Source organism: Trachypithecus francoisi, unplaced genomic scaffold, assembly GCF_009764315.1.
Source record: "Trachypithecus francoisi isolate TF-2019V2 unplaced genomic scaffold, Tfra_2.0 Lachesis_group14, whole genome shotgun sequence".
NCBI classification, from domain to species: Eukaryota; Metazoa; Chordata; class Mammalia; order Primates; family Cercopithecidae; genus Trachypithecus; species Trachypithecus francoisi.
This window is the reverse complement of record NW_022681459.1, coordinates 45,089,028-45,106,899: the sequence shown is the minus strand read 5'-3', so window position 1 is coordinate 45,106,899 and position 17,872 is coordinate 45,089,028. Positions and strand designations below refer to the sequence as shown.

General features: G+C 44.7%; 1 protein-coding gene across 6 annotated transcripts in view; it reads right to left on the bottom strand.

Moving 5' to 3' along the window:
* Positions 1-17,872, bottom strand: part of SEZ6L (seizure related 6 homolog like) — a 218,526-nt gene that overhangs the window by 93,417 nt on the left and 107,237 nt on the right. For all 6 annotated transcript variants that reach the window (XM_033233061.1, XM_033233062.1, XM_033233064.1 and 3 more), the window contains exon 2: positions 1,001-1,723. In XM_033233061.1, the coding sequence (XP_033088952.1) occupies positions 1,001-1,723 (723 nt within the window). The remainder of the gene's footprint in view (positions 1-1,000; positions 1,724-17,872) is intronic.

Below are 17,872 nucleotides of genomic sequence, written 5' to 3'. Positions count from 1 at the left end.
TAAAAACAGCAATAATTGATGTGGAATGATCACTTACTATATCCTGCTAGGCACCATTTTAGCCAGTCAACAGGGGTGACCCCACTCATTCTCATAGGGACTGATAATATTTCATCCCCATTTTACAGGGAAGTAAACAAAAGCTCAGAGAGGGGCCAAGCTCAAACAGCAAGCAGGATTTGGACCCAGAGCTCATATGCTTTGAAGGGTGGCCACATTGCACTTGTCCAAAACCCGTGTATGCTTGACAACTGGGGGTCCCTCTCCCATTTTAAAGATGGTAGAGAAGACTGGAACACAGAAGAGCATTTTGTCAAGTCTAGAAAACACATGCGATGCTAAAAGTAAATGTACTTTGAAAAGGCTAGTGGCTTTGAAGCAGGTTAAATGAAGAATTCTGTTCCAAGATGAAAAGATTTTGAATCTTGCTCATCAGCTGTGTGACCTTTAGCAGGTTGCTTGGGGGTCTCAGGGTTTCAGTTGTTTCATCTTTAAAATGGGGATGTTGGCTGATTGTCCTGGCTCATGCCTGTAATTCCAGTGCTTTGGGAGGCTGAGGTGGCAGGATTGCTTGAGCCCAGGAGTTCCCCACCCTGGACAACAAGCAAGACCCCCTTTCTACAAAAAAAAAAAAAAAAAAGAAAAATTAGCTGGACATCATGGTGCATGCTTGTGGTCCCAGCTACTAAAGAGGCAGAGGCAAGAGGATCACTTGAGCACAGGAGTTTGAGGCTGCAGTGAGCTATGATCATGCCATGGCACTCCAGCCTGGGTCACAGATCAAGACCCTGTTGCTAAGACAACCCCCCAAAACAACAACAAACAAATGAAATGAGGCTGTTAATTCCAAGCCACAGGGCGAAGCTCATAGTCAGTGCTCAATAGACGGTAACTGATGGTAGGGCTTGGGCTTCTTGAGCTTCCTCTACCCCCATGCCCTGAGCATAGTGAGTGCCTCATGGCTGTTTCAGGAGGGCTTCAGAAGTTGGGGGCTGCATACCTGGTGCCTGCTCGGTGGTGATGACCGTGGTGGTGATAATGGTGGAGGTAGTGGTCTCCTGGCTCTCTTCTGAGGCTGACCCAGTCAGCTCATTCTCTCCTTTGTCCATCAGGGCCATGGGGCTGGTGTCCTCTTGTGGGGCCTCCTGGGCCATGTCAGGCCCAGGTTCCCCAGGTTCTGACCTCTGGGGGAGCGTGTGGGCCATATAGGGCTGCGAAGTGAAGGGGGAGATTTGCAGGGGTGCAGGTGTTGTGGGGACTGCACTCTCCTTTCGGTCCAGCCAGAGGGGCACTTCTGATGCCTCCTCGGAGGCCACGATAGGGTCCGGGTCCCCCGGTGGGCCAGGCTTCTCCGTGGAGGAGGAGAGGAGACCCAGGCCCTGGGACGCTGGCTGGGACCCCGCCCTTTGGACAGTGGCTGCGGAGGTGGCCTTGGGCCTCAGCTGCTTCCTGGCGGAGTTCACCTCCTTGAGTGAAGGCAGTTTCTTCTTGGGGGGCAAGGTGTGCTTGGCAGGGGCCTCCTCTGGAAGCAGTGGTGACAGGGCTGGGGTGTCATGATGTGGAGAGGGTGCGGTCCCATCCAGCTCCAGCTCTCCCAGCACTTCCCCGGACTGTGAGGAACTGGGGGGCGCAGTTACCAGTCTCTCTTCGGGGTGCTCTTTGCCAGGACTGCCTCTCTCCAGGGCGCCTGAGGGCAGGTGGTAAGGACCCTCGGGAAGAGCGTCTTGGAAGAGGAGAAAAGACACCAATTAGTTTGGGGAGATTTAGGACCTTCACCTGCTGACCTGCTGTCAGACTCTGAGGGTGGCCCTCCTAAGGGCGGTGCCCAAGGCTCGTCAGGCTGGCCTCTAAAGCAACTCCTCCTTTCTCTGTCCCTCCCTTCTTTTCTTTTTTCTCCTTCTTCCCTCTCACCCTCTTTCTCTTTCTTCCTTCTTTTCCTCCTACCCTCCCTCTCTCTCCTTCCTTCCTTCTTCCTCCTTCCTCCTTCTTCTTTCTCTCTTTCCCTTTCTTTCTTTTTCTTTCTTTCTTTCTTTCTTTGTTTCTCTTTCTCTCTCTTTCTTTCTTTTTCTTTCTTTCTTTTCTTCTTCCCTCCCTCCCTTCCTCCCTCCTTCCTTTCCTCTTCTGTTTTTCTTTCTTCCTTCCTCCTTCATTTCCTTCCCTCATTCCCCCACTTCCTTCCTTCTTTTTCCTGAAGACTTGGGCTTGATTATGCCAGGACTGAGCTAAGCATTAGGAGTATAGAAACAAAAAGCACAGGGGTCTCACTGCCTGGTTGTATATGTACTGGGAAGGGGGATGGGAAAGTAGACACAATCATATTTGATATGATGAATGCTTGGAAAGAGAAAAGCTTGTGTGCTAGGAGGACAGAGAAGACAGGCCCCTAACCCTGTCTGCAGGACAGGACTGCCGGGTACAGTTGGGCAGATTGCTCCCTGTGCAGACATGAGGCTAAGAGGATGAGTGGAGATGGACACCAGGCCACATTCTCTTTTCCAAGCTGTGTGCTCTGCCTGGGCTTGTTGGGGGGAGCGAAGTTTTTTAAAATTCAAGTTTTAATTTTAAGTTCTGGGGCACATGCGCAGGATGTGCAGGTTTGTTACATAGGTAAATATGTGCCATGGTGGTTTGCTGCACCTATCAACCCATTGCCTAGTTATTAAGCCCAGCATGCATTACCTATTTTTCCTAATGCTCTCCTTCCCCCCACCCCAACCCGCAACAGGCCCCAGTGTGTGCTATTCCCCTCCCTGTGTCCATGTGTTCTCATTGTTCAGCTCCCACTTGTAAGTGAGAACATGTGGTGTTTGGTTTTCTGTTCCTGCCTTAGTTTGCTAGGGATAACGTCTTCCAGCTCCATCCATGTCCCTGCAAAGGACATGATTTTGTTTGTCTTTATGGCTGCATAGTATTCCATGGTGTACATGTGCCATATTTTCTTTATCCCGTCTATCATTGATGGGCATTGGGTTGATTCCACATCTTTGCTATTGTGAATAGTGCAGCAATGAACATGGGCATACATATATCTTTGTAATAGAATGATTTATATTCCTTTGGGTACATACCCAGTAATGGGATTGCTGGGTCAAATGGTATTTCTGGTTCTAGATATCTGAGGAATCTCAGCACCGTCGTCCGCAATGGTTGAATTAATTTATATTCCCACCAACAGTGTAAAAGCAGGGTTGGGGGAAGTAAATTTTAAACTGAAAGAGTGTAAGAGTAACCTTGTGGGAGACACAGAAATATTTTAGGATTCAGAATCATGAGGCAGATTCAGAACAGAGGCCTGTGTGAAGACCCCCAGAGGTTTGGAGGCTGGGCAGAGGTGGGCACAAAAGAATTGGAAGGGGTTTTGGAGCACAAGTGGAGGGTACGGGGGATAAAGCTGGTATGGTAGGGAGACAGGGGCCAGGTCCTGGAGGGCCTTGTGTACCTTGCAAACTTCTTGTAATTCATTTTGTTTTTTCTTGAGACGGATCTCACTACCGCTGGTTGCAAACTCCTGGGATCAAGTGATCCTCCCACCTCGGTCCCCATCCTTACAATTTATTTTTGTCTTGAAGGTAAAACCATTTAGTCATTTTAAAGAAGGGCTGGCCCAGGCAGCTGTCTGGAAGAATGGTGCTGGAAACCAGCATTGTTTGCTTTTTAAAGACCCAGTTCTGCCAACTGCTGGTTAATGACTTCACTCTCCGAGCCTCAGTTCCCTCAGCTGTCAAATGGGGCTATCATTTCCTATTTCCTGGGGTTGCCATCATTCAGCAAGTTGATGTGTGCAAAGCACTTAGGACAGCGCCTCACCCGTAGTGAGTGCTTAGCAAATGCCAGCTGCCGTCACAGTTTTTACTCTTGTCATCGCAATCACAGCCCCTCGGCAGGAAACTGGAGCAATCAAAACATCCCCGTGATGATGTCTAGATAGAGAGGAATTACATCACGGGGACAAAGGCCCTCAGACTGATAGCTGTCCTTGTCGATTTTCTGCAGAGAGACACTCGCTCAGGTACAGTCTCTAGGCCCTCCAGTGCTGTCATTTAAATTTATTTCAGCAGTCGTTGGAGAGGCTCATTTACTTTCATGGAGTTGGCGGCAGTGGCTTAATCTATATAGACTGCAACAGTTTGCAACTGGCATCAACAAATGTTCCTGTTGTGTAGCATTGATTACCAGCCAGTGTTCCTTCCAGGCCGCCAGTGATGCTGGGCCAGGAGTGGGTATCTGGGAGCAGCGTGAGTGGATGGTATAAGGGCAGGTCAAGGTCATTCAGGCATCAGGCAGATTTCCTAGTCCAAGGTGGGGAGTAGTGAAGCTTCAGAGTTAGGGTTCAAATCCTGCTGGTTACAGTTACAAGCTGAGTGAGTCTGGGCAAGTCCTTGAAACTTACTGAGGTTCAGCAGCCTCTTCTGTATAATGGAGGTATTCTATCTACCTTGCTGGATTAGACCAGACGTGGATCTGCCCCAAAGCAATGGCTTTTATGCTCACTGTCGCTTTTCTAAAATGATTGATGTTGACTATCTTTATAGACAATGGAGTGAAAAGAGGGGGAAGGGACAAAAAGACAGGGGGAGGGGAGGGGTCAGGACACCCAGCTTCCAAGACCCAGCTGTGGTACAACACAAAGTACTTGGATACAACCAGGAGCTGGGGGACCTGGGTGGTGTCCTATCTTGGCCACTATTCACTAGCACGACTCTGAACGGGTCTCCTCTTCTCTCCATCTCCTCTATGTGTCAAATGGGCAGCCAGACTGCATAGGGTGGAAGAGCCTTTCTAGCTCAGACATTGTTGGGTTTTTGAAATGACCAGGAAATTGACAATTATTCTTAGAGCCATTTGTTAACCCTGCTAAATTGGGGAAGGTAACTGCTGAATCCCAACAGGGAGTTTTCTTTTTTTTTGGGATTATCTGGCCAGCCAGCTCTTTTACAAACATTACCCCTTGATTATAAGCAGGAATGAGAGAGAGAGAGAGAGAGAGAGAGAGAGCATGATTGGGAACACAAGTTGTGTCATCTGCACACAAGGAGGTGACCAAAAGCACATCAATTCACCTTGGCCAAAATAACAGTGATATTTATAATGTTTTAGTTTTGATTGCTTTGTTGAGTGATGAAGAGGGCTTTGCATCCATTGCCTCATTTTTAATTCTTTCTCAACCTTATCAGGCAGAAATTATTGTTCCTATTTTCTGAATGATCAAAGTGAGGTTTTGGGATGTTAAATCACTTTTTGAGGTCACACAGCAAAGCTGGGTTTCAAATCTCAGTTTTTCTGACCCCAAAGACCATGCTACTAGCTCTCTTAAGAAATATGGGGTATTGGTGTCATTTGGCATCCTCCTCTTCAGTTTAAATCAGGCTCTTCCCTTTCTGCCTCATTTTGTTTGTCTCTGTTGGGTGGGCTAAAGTGTTTTTCTAATCTCCAACCCCACCCCTGCAGAATTCAGACCCACCACATCTGAATCTCCAGGGGTGGGTCTTGGGAAGCTGAGGATTGAAAAACTCCTCTGGTGACTTTTATTATCAGGGTTGTCAGGGAAGTTTGGGAACATGTGAACCCACCTGATTTACTATGTGTTCCTCATCTGTTTTGTCTTCTAAGTGCCTGAGCACACAGGTAGCAGGAAACAAAGTACGGGTTTGTGCAGCAGGTGGTGACTCTTTGACTCTTTCCAAGGTGTGTGATCTCCTCTAGCAATCCCAGTCCTCCAAGACCCAAATACAGTCAAAGGAACAGAAGGAAATGCAAGAAAACAGATTCCCTAATTGCTTCCTCTTCGCAGCTGCTATTCTTACTCTCTGGGTCCTCCAGGGTAAAAGGGTGCTAACCACAGCAGCTATAAAGCACTTTAGGAAGGAAACCCAGCTGGGTTCGGAGTCAGCCTTTTCCCACTGAAAACCTGACCATCAAGGAGAGTTTTGTATCCACCAGATAAATTCATCTCTCAGTCCCTACCATGCCCTTTTCCTTAATCATACACAGCTTGGATCTTGCTAGCTGGCTCCAAACTTAAGGCCAAGTCCAACACAGATGATATGCATCTGTGGTCTGCAACATAGGCAGCCCACAGGCCTCATTCTTAGTCAGGATGTTGGCCAGATTAGTGCCATGCAAAACCAAGTCCCATTGGGAATTAGCGAAAATTGTACTTCAGGGCCTCAGCAGGAACCTGGAGCAATTAGAATATCCCCATGATGATGTCCAGATAGAGAAGAATGACATCATGGGGACAAAACTCCGTATCCAGCAACTTTATAACTTGCTCCAATAGCCTTGTTTTTCTTGGAGTCCGATGACCACTGAGTTAAAATAATTCATTTTTTTTCAGACATTAAAAATTTTCAAACACGATAGTCACATTTATCTGATTCTTCCTTTATTATGTACATACGGAGCTCTACTCAAATGCGGTAAATCAATCAATCAAAGTGTTGGGTGTTCACTTTCTCCTACGGTTGACACTCGACACAAGAGAGTGAACATTCTGATATGGCCCCTGCCCTCAAGGAGTTAGGAAAACAGACACACACTGATAATCCACTATAGAGATCAGACAGAAGAAATGGCGCTTTCCTTAAATGCACGCTGATGGTGCGTTTCCCCCCAGGGACAGAGCCGTGCCACGTCGAAGGCAATTGAACATTTGTTCTGCCGTCCAAGCTGGGGAGGCAGCATATCTCTCTTTCTCTCCCATTTTTCTAACTTTGATGGGGAGATAGGAGATTAGACTAGGACATCCAGCCTAGATGTCGAAGGCATAAAAGTAACTGGCAGTACAGTTGATTCTATGCCTTCATCTATCCAGATGTTCCTGGCTTTGTTTTCCTGGCTGGATTTTTTTCATTAAAGTGAAAAAAAAAAAAAAGCACAAGCTTGGCCAGGTGTGGTGGATTACACCTGTAATCCCAGCACTTCGGGAGGCTGAGGCAGGCGGATCACTTGAGGTCAGGAGTTGGAGACCAGCTTGGCCAACGTTGTGAAATCCCTACTAAAAATACAAACATTAGTCAGGTGTGGTGGTGGGTGCCTGTAATTCCAGCTACTTGGGAAGCTGAGGCAGGAGAATCGCTTGAACCCAGAAGGTGGAGGTGTCACTGAGCCACTCACTGCACTGCAGCTTGGGCAACAGAGTAAAAATTCCATCTCAAAAAATAAAAAAAAAAAGAAAAAGAAAAAAAGAAAAAGCACAAGCTCTGAAGCTGAAGGTTTGTATCTTAAATCCCCAGCCGCAGCAGAACGCCTGGGAGAGGCACAGAATTCCAAGCAGTAGCATAACACATCATCGTGCAGGCACAAGGTGATGTGAGTGAAGAAACAAGAGCTGGGAGATGCTACTGCTATGATGTTCAGTGAAAAGAACGAGATATAAAATTCTATGGTATGTATGAAAATGACTAGAGGCAACCAAGTAAAACAAATTGCAATGCAGAGAATCATGTTTTGACTTGAAAAATGGCGCTAAGATGGAGGCCCTGGGGGCCTCTGGGTGTATTTTCTCCTTCCTACTTTTTGGCATTTTCCAAAATATGTATAATAAGTACTTAAAAGACTTTCTTAAATGAAATAAATATTTACAGAACGAGCTGACTTTAAGACGCTGTCTAGCCCCTGGTGATTGAGAGGTCTAGGAATGCACACACAGGTTGTAACCACAGAAGCACTTCACAGACTAAGTCACTGAGCCTCTTTGGAATGCAGTTTCCTGGTGGAGATGACCATCATTATTCCCTCATGGCACTATGTACAGGGAATACCTTTAGGACGCAGGACTGGCAGGTGAATCAATGGATGTATTTTCGGTAAAAGGTACTGCAAAAATGCTAGTCACTATTCTAATCCTCATTAATACCCAATCCAGTGGTTATTTCTTACACTTCAGAATCCACAATACAAAGACTCGCCCAACCTGCCTTGGTAGTTTTTTTGGCCCCAACGGGGACAAAACCGAAAACAAATATCACATCTTAAAGATCAAAAGGCTCCTGGAGATCGTGGTTACAAACTGCCCAGCAAAGGAGTGTGAGGTTCAAAGAGGGGAAGCAGTTGTCCAAAGTCAACACAGCACTTCAGTAGCAGTGAAAGAACAAGGCTGTTTGAGGCTTGAAAAACCACAGCAGAGCACATCAAACAAAATTAAAAACAAAGCCAGGAACATCTGGATAGATGAAGGCATAGAATCAACTGTACTGCCAGTTACTTTCATGCCTTCGACATCTAGGCTGGATCATTTTTGCTGAGTGACAAGGGGCTGCTCTGTGCATTGTAGGAAATGGAGCAGTACCCCTAGCTTCTACCCACTAGATACCAGCAGCAAACCTCCCCCAACCTGTGTGCCCCACCCTCCCATCCTCTGTCCAGTTGTGACAACCAAAAATGATTCCAAACACTGCCAGATGTTTCCCTGGGTGGCACGATTGCCTCTGGTTGGAGACCACTGGGTTAATCACAGTGAACACAACACAGACGTGATCTGGCGCTGCCCTCAGGACTGAGAAAGTCTTCCTTTCCAATTCCCGGAACTGATCAGCTTTGTGTTGCTTGTATCATTGAATTTTAGGGTCGGAAAAGGTCTTAGCTTAATCTCTATTTTATAAATAAAGAAGTTGGATTTAGCGAGAGCTGAGTTTCCCCGTCTCGGGCACGTTTGATAATTGCTTCATTCATCCATTTATCATTCATTCATTCAGGACTTATTACATGCTCGTCACTGGACCAGGCAACAGCTACTATCACCCCGAGGTCCACTTGGAAGGATAGATTCATACTGTTAATCCCATTTGCACTTTGAGAAGACCTTCTGGAACAAAAGGCAGAGGTGGTGGTGGCCTTGGGGGCAGCAGGGGTCTTCCCTATCAGTCAGTTGCAACCCTCTGCCTGTATGCCCATGCTAACAATACTGATATTCAAGTGGCAATTTATACTCCACAGAGTTCATTCCCTCTTATGATCTCATTCCGCTCTCCAAACAATACTGTAAAGTTGACATCTTGTTTTTCCCATTTTACAGGTGAAAAAAAAAATGGTTCCTACAGGGGAAGTGACCTGTTCAAGATCATAGAGAGAAAACTGGGGTAGAGTTAGACACTTTCTGACATTGTTTCCCGTGCACTTTTCCTGTTTCCCACATCTTCAAATAATTATTTCCTGTGAAATAGTTTATTCAAAAAATTCAAGAATACCTGAGAGGTAAGAAATAAAAAATACAAGCATTTCTCTCCCACGTTCTGTTCACCAATCCTGCTTTCTACAGGGTATCAGTGTTAATTGTAATCTTGTTTAAACCGTTGTTAGGGTTTTTTTTTTTTTTTTCTCTCTTCTATGGAGTTCTGTTCTGTCATCCAGGCTGGAGTACAGCAGTACAATCTCAGCTCACTGCAACCTCCGCCTCCTGGGTTTAAGTGATCCTCCCATTTCAATTTCTGGAACAGTTAGGGTTATAGACATGAACCAACATGCCTGGCTAATTTTTTTCTGTATTTTTAGTAGAGACAGGGTTGCACCATGTTGACCAGGCTGGTCTTGAACTCCTGAGCTCAAGTGATCCATGTGCCTTGGCCTCCCAAATGGCTGGGATGATAGGCGTGAGCCACCGCACCCGGCCAAGTCTTGTTTCATCTCTAAATAAAATGTATTGATATAAAAACTGTTACATATTTTTACTTTAAAAGGCAAAATAGCACCTAGGAGTGTGAGATTGGGAGTCAGAACTGTTTGTGTTCTGGACTTAGCTCACCGTTACTGCCGGGAAGACCCTGGACAGCTGCTCCCCTCCTCCGGGGCTCACTGTTCTCATCTGTAAGGTGGGGTTTCATTAGCCTTGTCTTTTGGAGTTGTTAGACAGTAAATTGAAATCATGCCAGTAAAACGCAGAGCTCACACAGCAGCCTGCCAGCCATCATGAACACAGATGTCATTTTCTATCTGTCTGAACATTTACAAAGTTATCACATGGCATATACTGTTCTGTCACTTACTGAGTCACACATTTTGATATATTTCAGTCAATCAAAAAGAGTTAAAGGCTAACGCAGCAAATACCCACATATGTGCACGTTCATCTTAAAGAATAGAATATTCCTGATACAGTTGAAACCCCTGCCTTTCCTCCCCCATAACATTCTCCATCTCCTTCTCCATCCCCTGGGAATGGACTACTGCCCTGAATGTGGCATTTAGCATTCTCATGTATTATGTGCACTTGTTCTTATTTTACTGCTATTATTTATTGTATGCATTTATTTGTTACAGATATAAATATCTGTGAACAATATATAGCATTGTGTGGTACATTTTAAAATATTATATAAATGCTGTCACACCATAGGAATTATCCTGAAAACCACTTTTTTTCTGTTTTTGTTGTTGTTGATCAACACTTTATGGAATTCATCTGTGTTGATAAGTATAGTTGAGACAGATTCATTTTTCACTGCTATATAGTATTCCATTACATTAGTATTCTACCACCAACTTTGTACTTAGAAGCCATGGGCTTTCGGCTAGAACATACACAGTCACCTTACTCTTTTTAAATGATTACATTAAAATATATACATCACTGAAGCAGTCTCCTATTGACTAATATTTGAATTACTGCCATTCCCCTCCCTTCCTCCAATTAGTACCACAATTAATATGCATCTTTGGTGATTACATTCACATCATTTCTTAAGGAGGGTGTACTAGAAGTTGTATTGCAACCAGATGCAGTGGCTCATGCCTGTAATCCCAGCACTCTGGGAGGCCAAGACGGGTGGATCATGAGGTCAGGAGTTCAAGACCAGCCTGGCAAATATGGTGAAACCCCGTCTCTACTAAAAATACAAAAATTAGCCAGGCATGGTGGCATGCCTGTAGTCCCAGCTACTCGGGAGGCTGAGGCAGAAGAATTGCTTGAACCCAGGAGGTGGAGGTTGCAGTGAGCCAAAATCACGCCACTGCACTCAAGCCTGGGCGACAGGGCGAGACTCCATCTCAAAAAAAAAAAAAAAAAACTTGCATTGCTCATTGCTCAGCCAAAAGATTTTTACACATTTAAAATTTTGATTGACATAGAGAAAAAAATCACCTTCAGAATAATCTGAACCTATTTACCCTGCCACCAGCTCTATTGGAGAGTGCTGCTGCTCTTCAGTAGTGAAGTCAGCATTTCATTTCTGATGATTTTAACTAGACCATCTAAATTGGAATCTGGGGCAGCTGGATACTGGCACAGGAGGCTTCTAAAAAGCCCCCTTGATGATTTTTGAGGTACTCTCTAGCTTTCTCTAGATGCTGCTTTCTACCTGAAGCTGTGCCTACAGTTGGTCCCAACCTTTCACCTGCCTTACCACACTTTTATCTCAAGAGTATCCAGGGAGCCCATTCTAGGGTGCTTTGCAGACATGCTCCACATCAACCAGAGTTTATGTAACAGGTCGGCCTGGAGATCCATGGTAAATGAGGGCTAGGAAGACAGTCTGGGTTCAATGGCGTGAGAACAAAAGAGGCTTCACTGAAACAGCAATAGATTTTTAGGTAAACAGGCTGCCTGGTCATGTCCCAAAGCTGAAGGACCTTTGTGGTCACTGACACATACTAGTGTGTTGCAAAGTGTTCACAACACAAAGCATTGTTTACAGCAGCAAAAATGTGGAAACAACATCTACACCCATCCACAGGGGACTAGTTATATGATTGTAGAAACACAGTAAAATACCTGCAGGGGTTAAAGGAATGAGATGAAGTCACTGGTGAATAACATAGAGTGTAACATGGCAAGAACTTTCAAAATTATTTGTACATCTTCCCTTTGACTCATGAGTCTGCTTCTGGGAATTTATCCTACAGAGAGATGTTTGCCCATGTGCAAAGTGATACGCAGACGGGTTAAGCAATGCAGCCGCCTTTGTAGTAGCAAAAGACTAGAGGATAAATCAAGAATACATCAATAAACTTAAGTCAATTACAGAACATCCAGGTGGAATGCCATGCAGCTGAGACAAGAGAATGATGACGCTATCTATGCACCGAAGAGGAGAGGTGGCCAAGGATTCTGTAATGTTAACAAGTAACTTGCAGTGGAATCTAAAAGGTTGAACTCACAGAAGCAGAAGGTAGAATGGTGTTTACCAGCAGGGTGGGCAGGGGCAGGTAGGGATTAAGGAGATGTTGGTCAAAGAATGCATAATTTAAATTAAGAGTTCTTAGTTTGTTTTCCACTGTTTATTACAGAACGTCGGAACTGGGTAATTTGTAAAGAAAAGAAGGCCGGGGGCAGTGGCTCACGCCTGTAACCCCAGCACTTTGGGAGGCTGAGGCGGGCGGATCACGAGGTCAGGAGATCAAGACCATCCTGGCTAACACGGTGAAACCCCGTCTCTACTAAAAAAAATACAAAAAAATTAGCTGGGCGAGGTGGCGGACGCCTGTAGTCCCAGCTACTTGGGAGGCTGAGGCAGGAGAATGGCGTGAACCCAGGAGGCGGAGCTTGCAGTGAGCGGAAATCTCACCACTGCACTCCAGCCTGGGCGACAGAGCGAGACTCCGCCTCCAAAAAAAAAGAAAAGGAAAGAAACTTATTTCTTACAATTCTGGAGGCTGAGAAGTCCATGACTTGGCATCTGGTGAGGCCTTCTTCCTGGTGGGGACTCTCATAGCGATGCAGAGCCTCACGCGGCTGCAGGGCAGAGCATGCTAATATGGAATTATATAGATAGGAATCTCTCTTCTGCTTCTTATAAAGCCACCAATTGTACTCCCATGATAACTCATTAATCCATTAATCCATTAATTCAGGAGTGGTTAATCCATTTGTGAGGGCAAAGCCCTCCTGATCCAACAGCCTCTTAAAGGCACCACCTCTCAATACTGTCACCCTGGGAATTAAATTCCAACATGAGTCTTAGAAGGGACAATAATTTAAGCCAAAGCATAGGAGGGATAAGTTCAAGGTATCAATTGTATGACATGATGACTACAGTGAATAATAATGTATTGTATCCTTAAAAATTGCTAAGAGATTAGATTATTAGTGTTCTTACCCCAAAAAATAGTAACTGTGTGAAGTAGGGCATGTGTTAATTAGCTTGATTTAGCCATTCCACAATGCCTGCATATTTCAAAACATCATGTTGTATATGATAAATATATACAATTTTATTAGTCAATTAAAAACAGACAAATTTTGAAAAATGAGTTCTCTGAACACCAGGTTTCCCTTGGGTTCAGCCCTATGTCAATATAGATGCAGCGGAGGTGAGCAGCTCAGAACTGAACTGTAATGACAGTTCTTTGCTCATAAAGGTGGAGTGGGGAGAGGTGGGGGTGTAGGGTGCAGTTTTAGGAATGTTTTCAGACTATATAGACAAATTGGCTGCTTACTCCTACTAGCAATAAAGAAGCCTTCTTCTTTCTAAAAAGAAAACAAAAACCAAGGTGCTGAACGATGTGCAGAGTATGTTACCTTTCGTGCAAAAACAGGGAGAGAAAATAAGGCTACATATATTTGCATTTGCTTACCTGTGCATAAAGGAGCTTTGAAAGAATATACAAGAAATGAACTATGCTGGTTATAGGGGAGGTGGGGCATTGGAAATAGAATCATGAGGAATAAAGGTGGAAAGGATAATTTTCATTACAGACCTTTTCTTACATGCATATATGTGTATATATATGTGTATACATGTATGTATTTATAGGGAGACTATTGCTTATTCAAAAACAGTGTAACAAATTGAAAAATAATAGAAAGAATGGCATAGCTGTATGGCAACACAATTCAGTGTGAAGCAAGAACAATCAAAGTAGGCAGGTGTGCATCCCAGCCCTCACGTGTGTATATTTGAAGCAGGTAATGGGCTTTGCCTCAGCAGAGTAGAAATGAGGTGTGGGCTCAAAGAGAGAACCACTTTTTTTATATTGTGTATCATTTTATACAGTTCGATTGTTTTGCCACAAGAATGCTATTTTTATAGCAATAATTAAAGAAGAAATAATTAACTCCCTTTGTCACCTCAATTTCAGAGGAGGGCAGAGAACAAACCCTAGCCTTCTCAGGTTTTCTAACTACTCTTACATTTCCATGGGGAGCAGAGAAATCTGCATCTCTCCTGCAGGGAGTCCCCAAGAAAAGACACTTGGGTTCTACCTCTCCAGGGGGAGGAGGGATGTTTGGAGGCATTTAGCAAATGCTGAGGAGCTGATGACGTTTCCAGAAGTTCTGTAATTCTGAACGTAGCTGTGCATGGGTGACAGGGAGCAGGGTGTAGACATTACTCACACAAGACCAAGTGCCCTGACCCCATCCTGATGGAAACTGCTACAGCCTGGTCCTCAGCCTTCTCATAGATCAGTTGTTCTAACTTCCTTTCTTTTCGCCCAATTTTTTCCTCAGGATGCACATGGACAGATCTCTATTCCATGTACTTCCTCTACCTGGAGATGAATTTATTGGCAGTGAGAGAGGAAAGGCAGGAAAGAAGAGGAGGAGGCTGGGGTCATCGATTGACTCTCTGTGATTCAACACCTCCAATGTCATGGCACAGGAAAACCCCAAGACCCCCAGCCTTCCTCTTCCTCTTAGTGTCAGTGGCTGGGTGGGAAAGCAAGGCTGGAAGCAAAGCCCCATCACATTCTCCTACAGGCAGTTCACCCTCCATGGGAGGAGAGACAAAGAAAATCTCAATACTGGGTCTGCCTAAACCAGGAGGCCATCCAATATTCATCCTTAGGTTCTGCTCAACACTCTGAAAAAAGTCGCCTAAGGTGATTACTTGCAGTGGCGTGGTGCAGTCACAGACAGAGCATGGGAAATACCCAAGGGAAATGCCTAACTTTCCGTGGGAAGTGGAGGCACTGGAGAGTCATTCAATGTGGTTGGGTGGGAAGTTGAATGAGCTCAACTTTTCCTTTTTGCCTTCTTTCCTTCCCTTCCTTCCCTCTTTCCTCCTTCCTTCCTTCCTTCCTTCCTCCTCCCTCCCTCCCTCCCTCTCTCCCTCCTTCACTCCCTCTATCCTTCCTTCCTCTCTTTCTTTCTTTCCTTCCTTCCTTCTGTCCATCCTTCCTTCCTTCCTTCCTTTCTTATCTTTTCTTCCCTTTTTCTTTCTTTCTTTTTCTTTCTTTCTTTCTTTCCTTCCTTCCTTCTTTCTTTCTTTATTCCCTTTCTTTTCTTTTTAAAAAAAACTCATTCCTTTTAGTGAATGGAACACATTTCATTGTTACAATACACCAAAGAACCTGGGTCCCACCACAAGAGAAGCCAGGAGAGCAAGCTGTCTCTTAAAAAGACATTTTTAGGAATATAAGCATGTCCTTTGCAGCAACATGAATGGAGCTGGAAGCGTATCATAAGTCAGAAACACAAAACCAAATACTGCATGTTCTCACTTAGAAGTGGAAGCTAAACAATGGGAACACGTGGACATAAAGATGGAAATAGTAGACTCTGGAGACTCCAAAGGTGGAGAGGGTGGAAGAGGGGTGAGGGTTGAAAACTTACCTATCAGGCGCCACGTTTACTATTTTGGTAGTAGGTACACTAGAAGCCCAAACCTCATCGTTATGCAATATATTCATGTAACACACTGCACCTGGACCGCCTGAATCTAAAATTGAAAATTTTAAAGAAAGATATTTCTTTTTAGATATCTTATTATTCCCAGAGCAATTGTTAGGAAAACCCTGCTTCTTTCCTGGCCCTCACTCCACAACCTCCTTGCTGGCCTCCACAGCAGCCAGAGTGATCGTTCTAGACCACCCCCTTCCCTGGCCGGTGGTCCTGCCTGGTAAACTTCAAATTCCTTACCTTTCCCTGGGAAGTTCCTGCTGATCTCTTCCAGCAAATTTCCCCATCCTTATTTCTCACTGCCTGCCTCATGGCAACTAAATTATTTCAGTTATCCTGAGTTCAATTAATGAATGCCTCTCTCTTTCCCTCTCTTCTAAGATATCCAGCATTTCATAGCCTATTATCTTTACTTGGATTTACTCTGCTTCCCTCAATTCTTAACTCCACCAAAGAAATAAGCCAAAACATTAATCACACTCTCATAATTACCTGGCTCCTTTCCTGTCTTCCCTACTAGGAGGAAGTTTCTTGAGGAGAGAGATCATGTCTACCCTATTCATCACTGTCTCCCCAGAGCCCATTCTGTGGCCGTGGTCCTGACACATAGTAGGCCCCCAGTTAATATCTATTTAATGAATCACAAATGTGCCTGCAGTGCTGAGAAAAGACTCGGTGTGTATGACAAAGTCGATCTCTTTAAGTGACGGATTATAGATTTGTAGATGGTTCATGCCACTGGTTATCACAAAGGTTAATCTTTGGTAAACTTAATCCTAGATAAACGTTTCTTACAAGCAAAGAACATGAAGGCAGCTCATCCACATAACTAGCATGGTTTGCTTTAGCATTAGGAATTCAAACAGAAGCCCAACTGATTAATTTCCTGCTGTTCTCTTCCTTTTCTGGCATATGCTACGGTCAGACAAATGGGGCGGGGATTTTTGCCACCCTAAACAGCACATAAACTGCACACGTGAACTCACACCCTGGATATCTCCTGAGTCTGCTGCAGAAACCTAGGGACCTTTGGGGGACTTGTAGCAGGTGTTAAGCGGGAAAGCTTGTGCAGGCAAGAAAAGAGTCTTTCAGTCTGGGTGTAGTGGCTCACACCTGTAATCCTAGTGCTTTGGGAGACAAAGGTGGGAGGACTGCTTGAGCCTGGGAGCTAGAGGCTGCAGTGAGATGTGATCCTGCCACTGTACTCCAGCCTGGGTGACAGAGAGACTATATTAAAAAAAAAAAAAAAGACTCAGTGTTTCGGCTACAAGAGTAATTATTAGATAATCGTCTTCTGTGAGCTGGCTTCTCCCCCACGAATGGGCCTCCTTTGTAATTCATGTTGGGTTCAGAAAGCCTTGAACATTCTTTTATGTCCAGTTACATCTCATTAGAGCGTTGGCTGGGCCCTGCATCCATCTTCCCCGTGAATGAGCCCAGAGAGCCTGGCACAGGAGCACGATCTTGCCCTTGTATCTTCAGCAATCTGATTAACTGTGGCTGACATCAATGCCAACTGATTAGCATTTAAACACTCCTCTTCCTTTCCTCCTCCACATTCACCTCCCCTCCCACCCCACGCATCCCCACTCCTTTAGCATCTCATGGTACGGCTTTGTGAATCCTTGTAGGTAGCCAGCGAGGGGGAGAGGAATGCAGTGTGATTTATGTGTGTACATACACAAAAAAATCAGTGAGTCATTGAGGGAGGGAGACAGACACAGTCAGCACAGAGAGGAAGCTCAGGGTGGGAAATCGATCTGGATTCAATTACCTATATGCTATACTTCAATTACCTATGTAGAGAAATATAATACTTGAAAATGAATCCAGTTTGCCAAGTGAATTTAAAAGCCATCATGAGTAAGTTAACAATTTCTCTCCACCTGTTTGCTCCGATTCCCAGACAAGAATAAAGAGTAGCTTGGCCTTCCCAGATACTTAAAAGGATGTGCTCAGAGGGTAGAAAAGATCTGGGAAATCAGGAGACCTGGATTCTAGCACTGCTTTTGCCCCCAAGTTGCCTTGTGACCTTGAGCAAATTCCATCTTTCAAAACTTCAAGTTTCCTGCTTTGTAAAGTTTGGACAATAATCTTTGACTGGTTAACCTTAAAGAAACACTGGGGTAAGGCAAGGGTTGGGTTTTAGTTGTTGAAAGCAGTCTAATAAATGCAAGGCTTAATTGGTCTCATTTAAGAGACAGGAACTGTACTGTCTTTAGACAGAACAGGGACAACAGTGGCTTTGTGATGGTTAACTTCATTTTAATGGTGAGCAAACCGGGGCTCTGAGAGAGGTGCCACAGCTGGTAAGTGGCA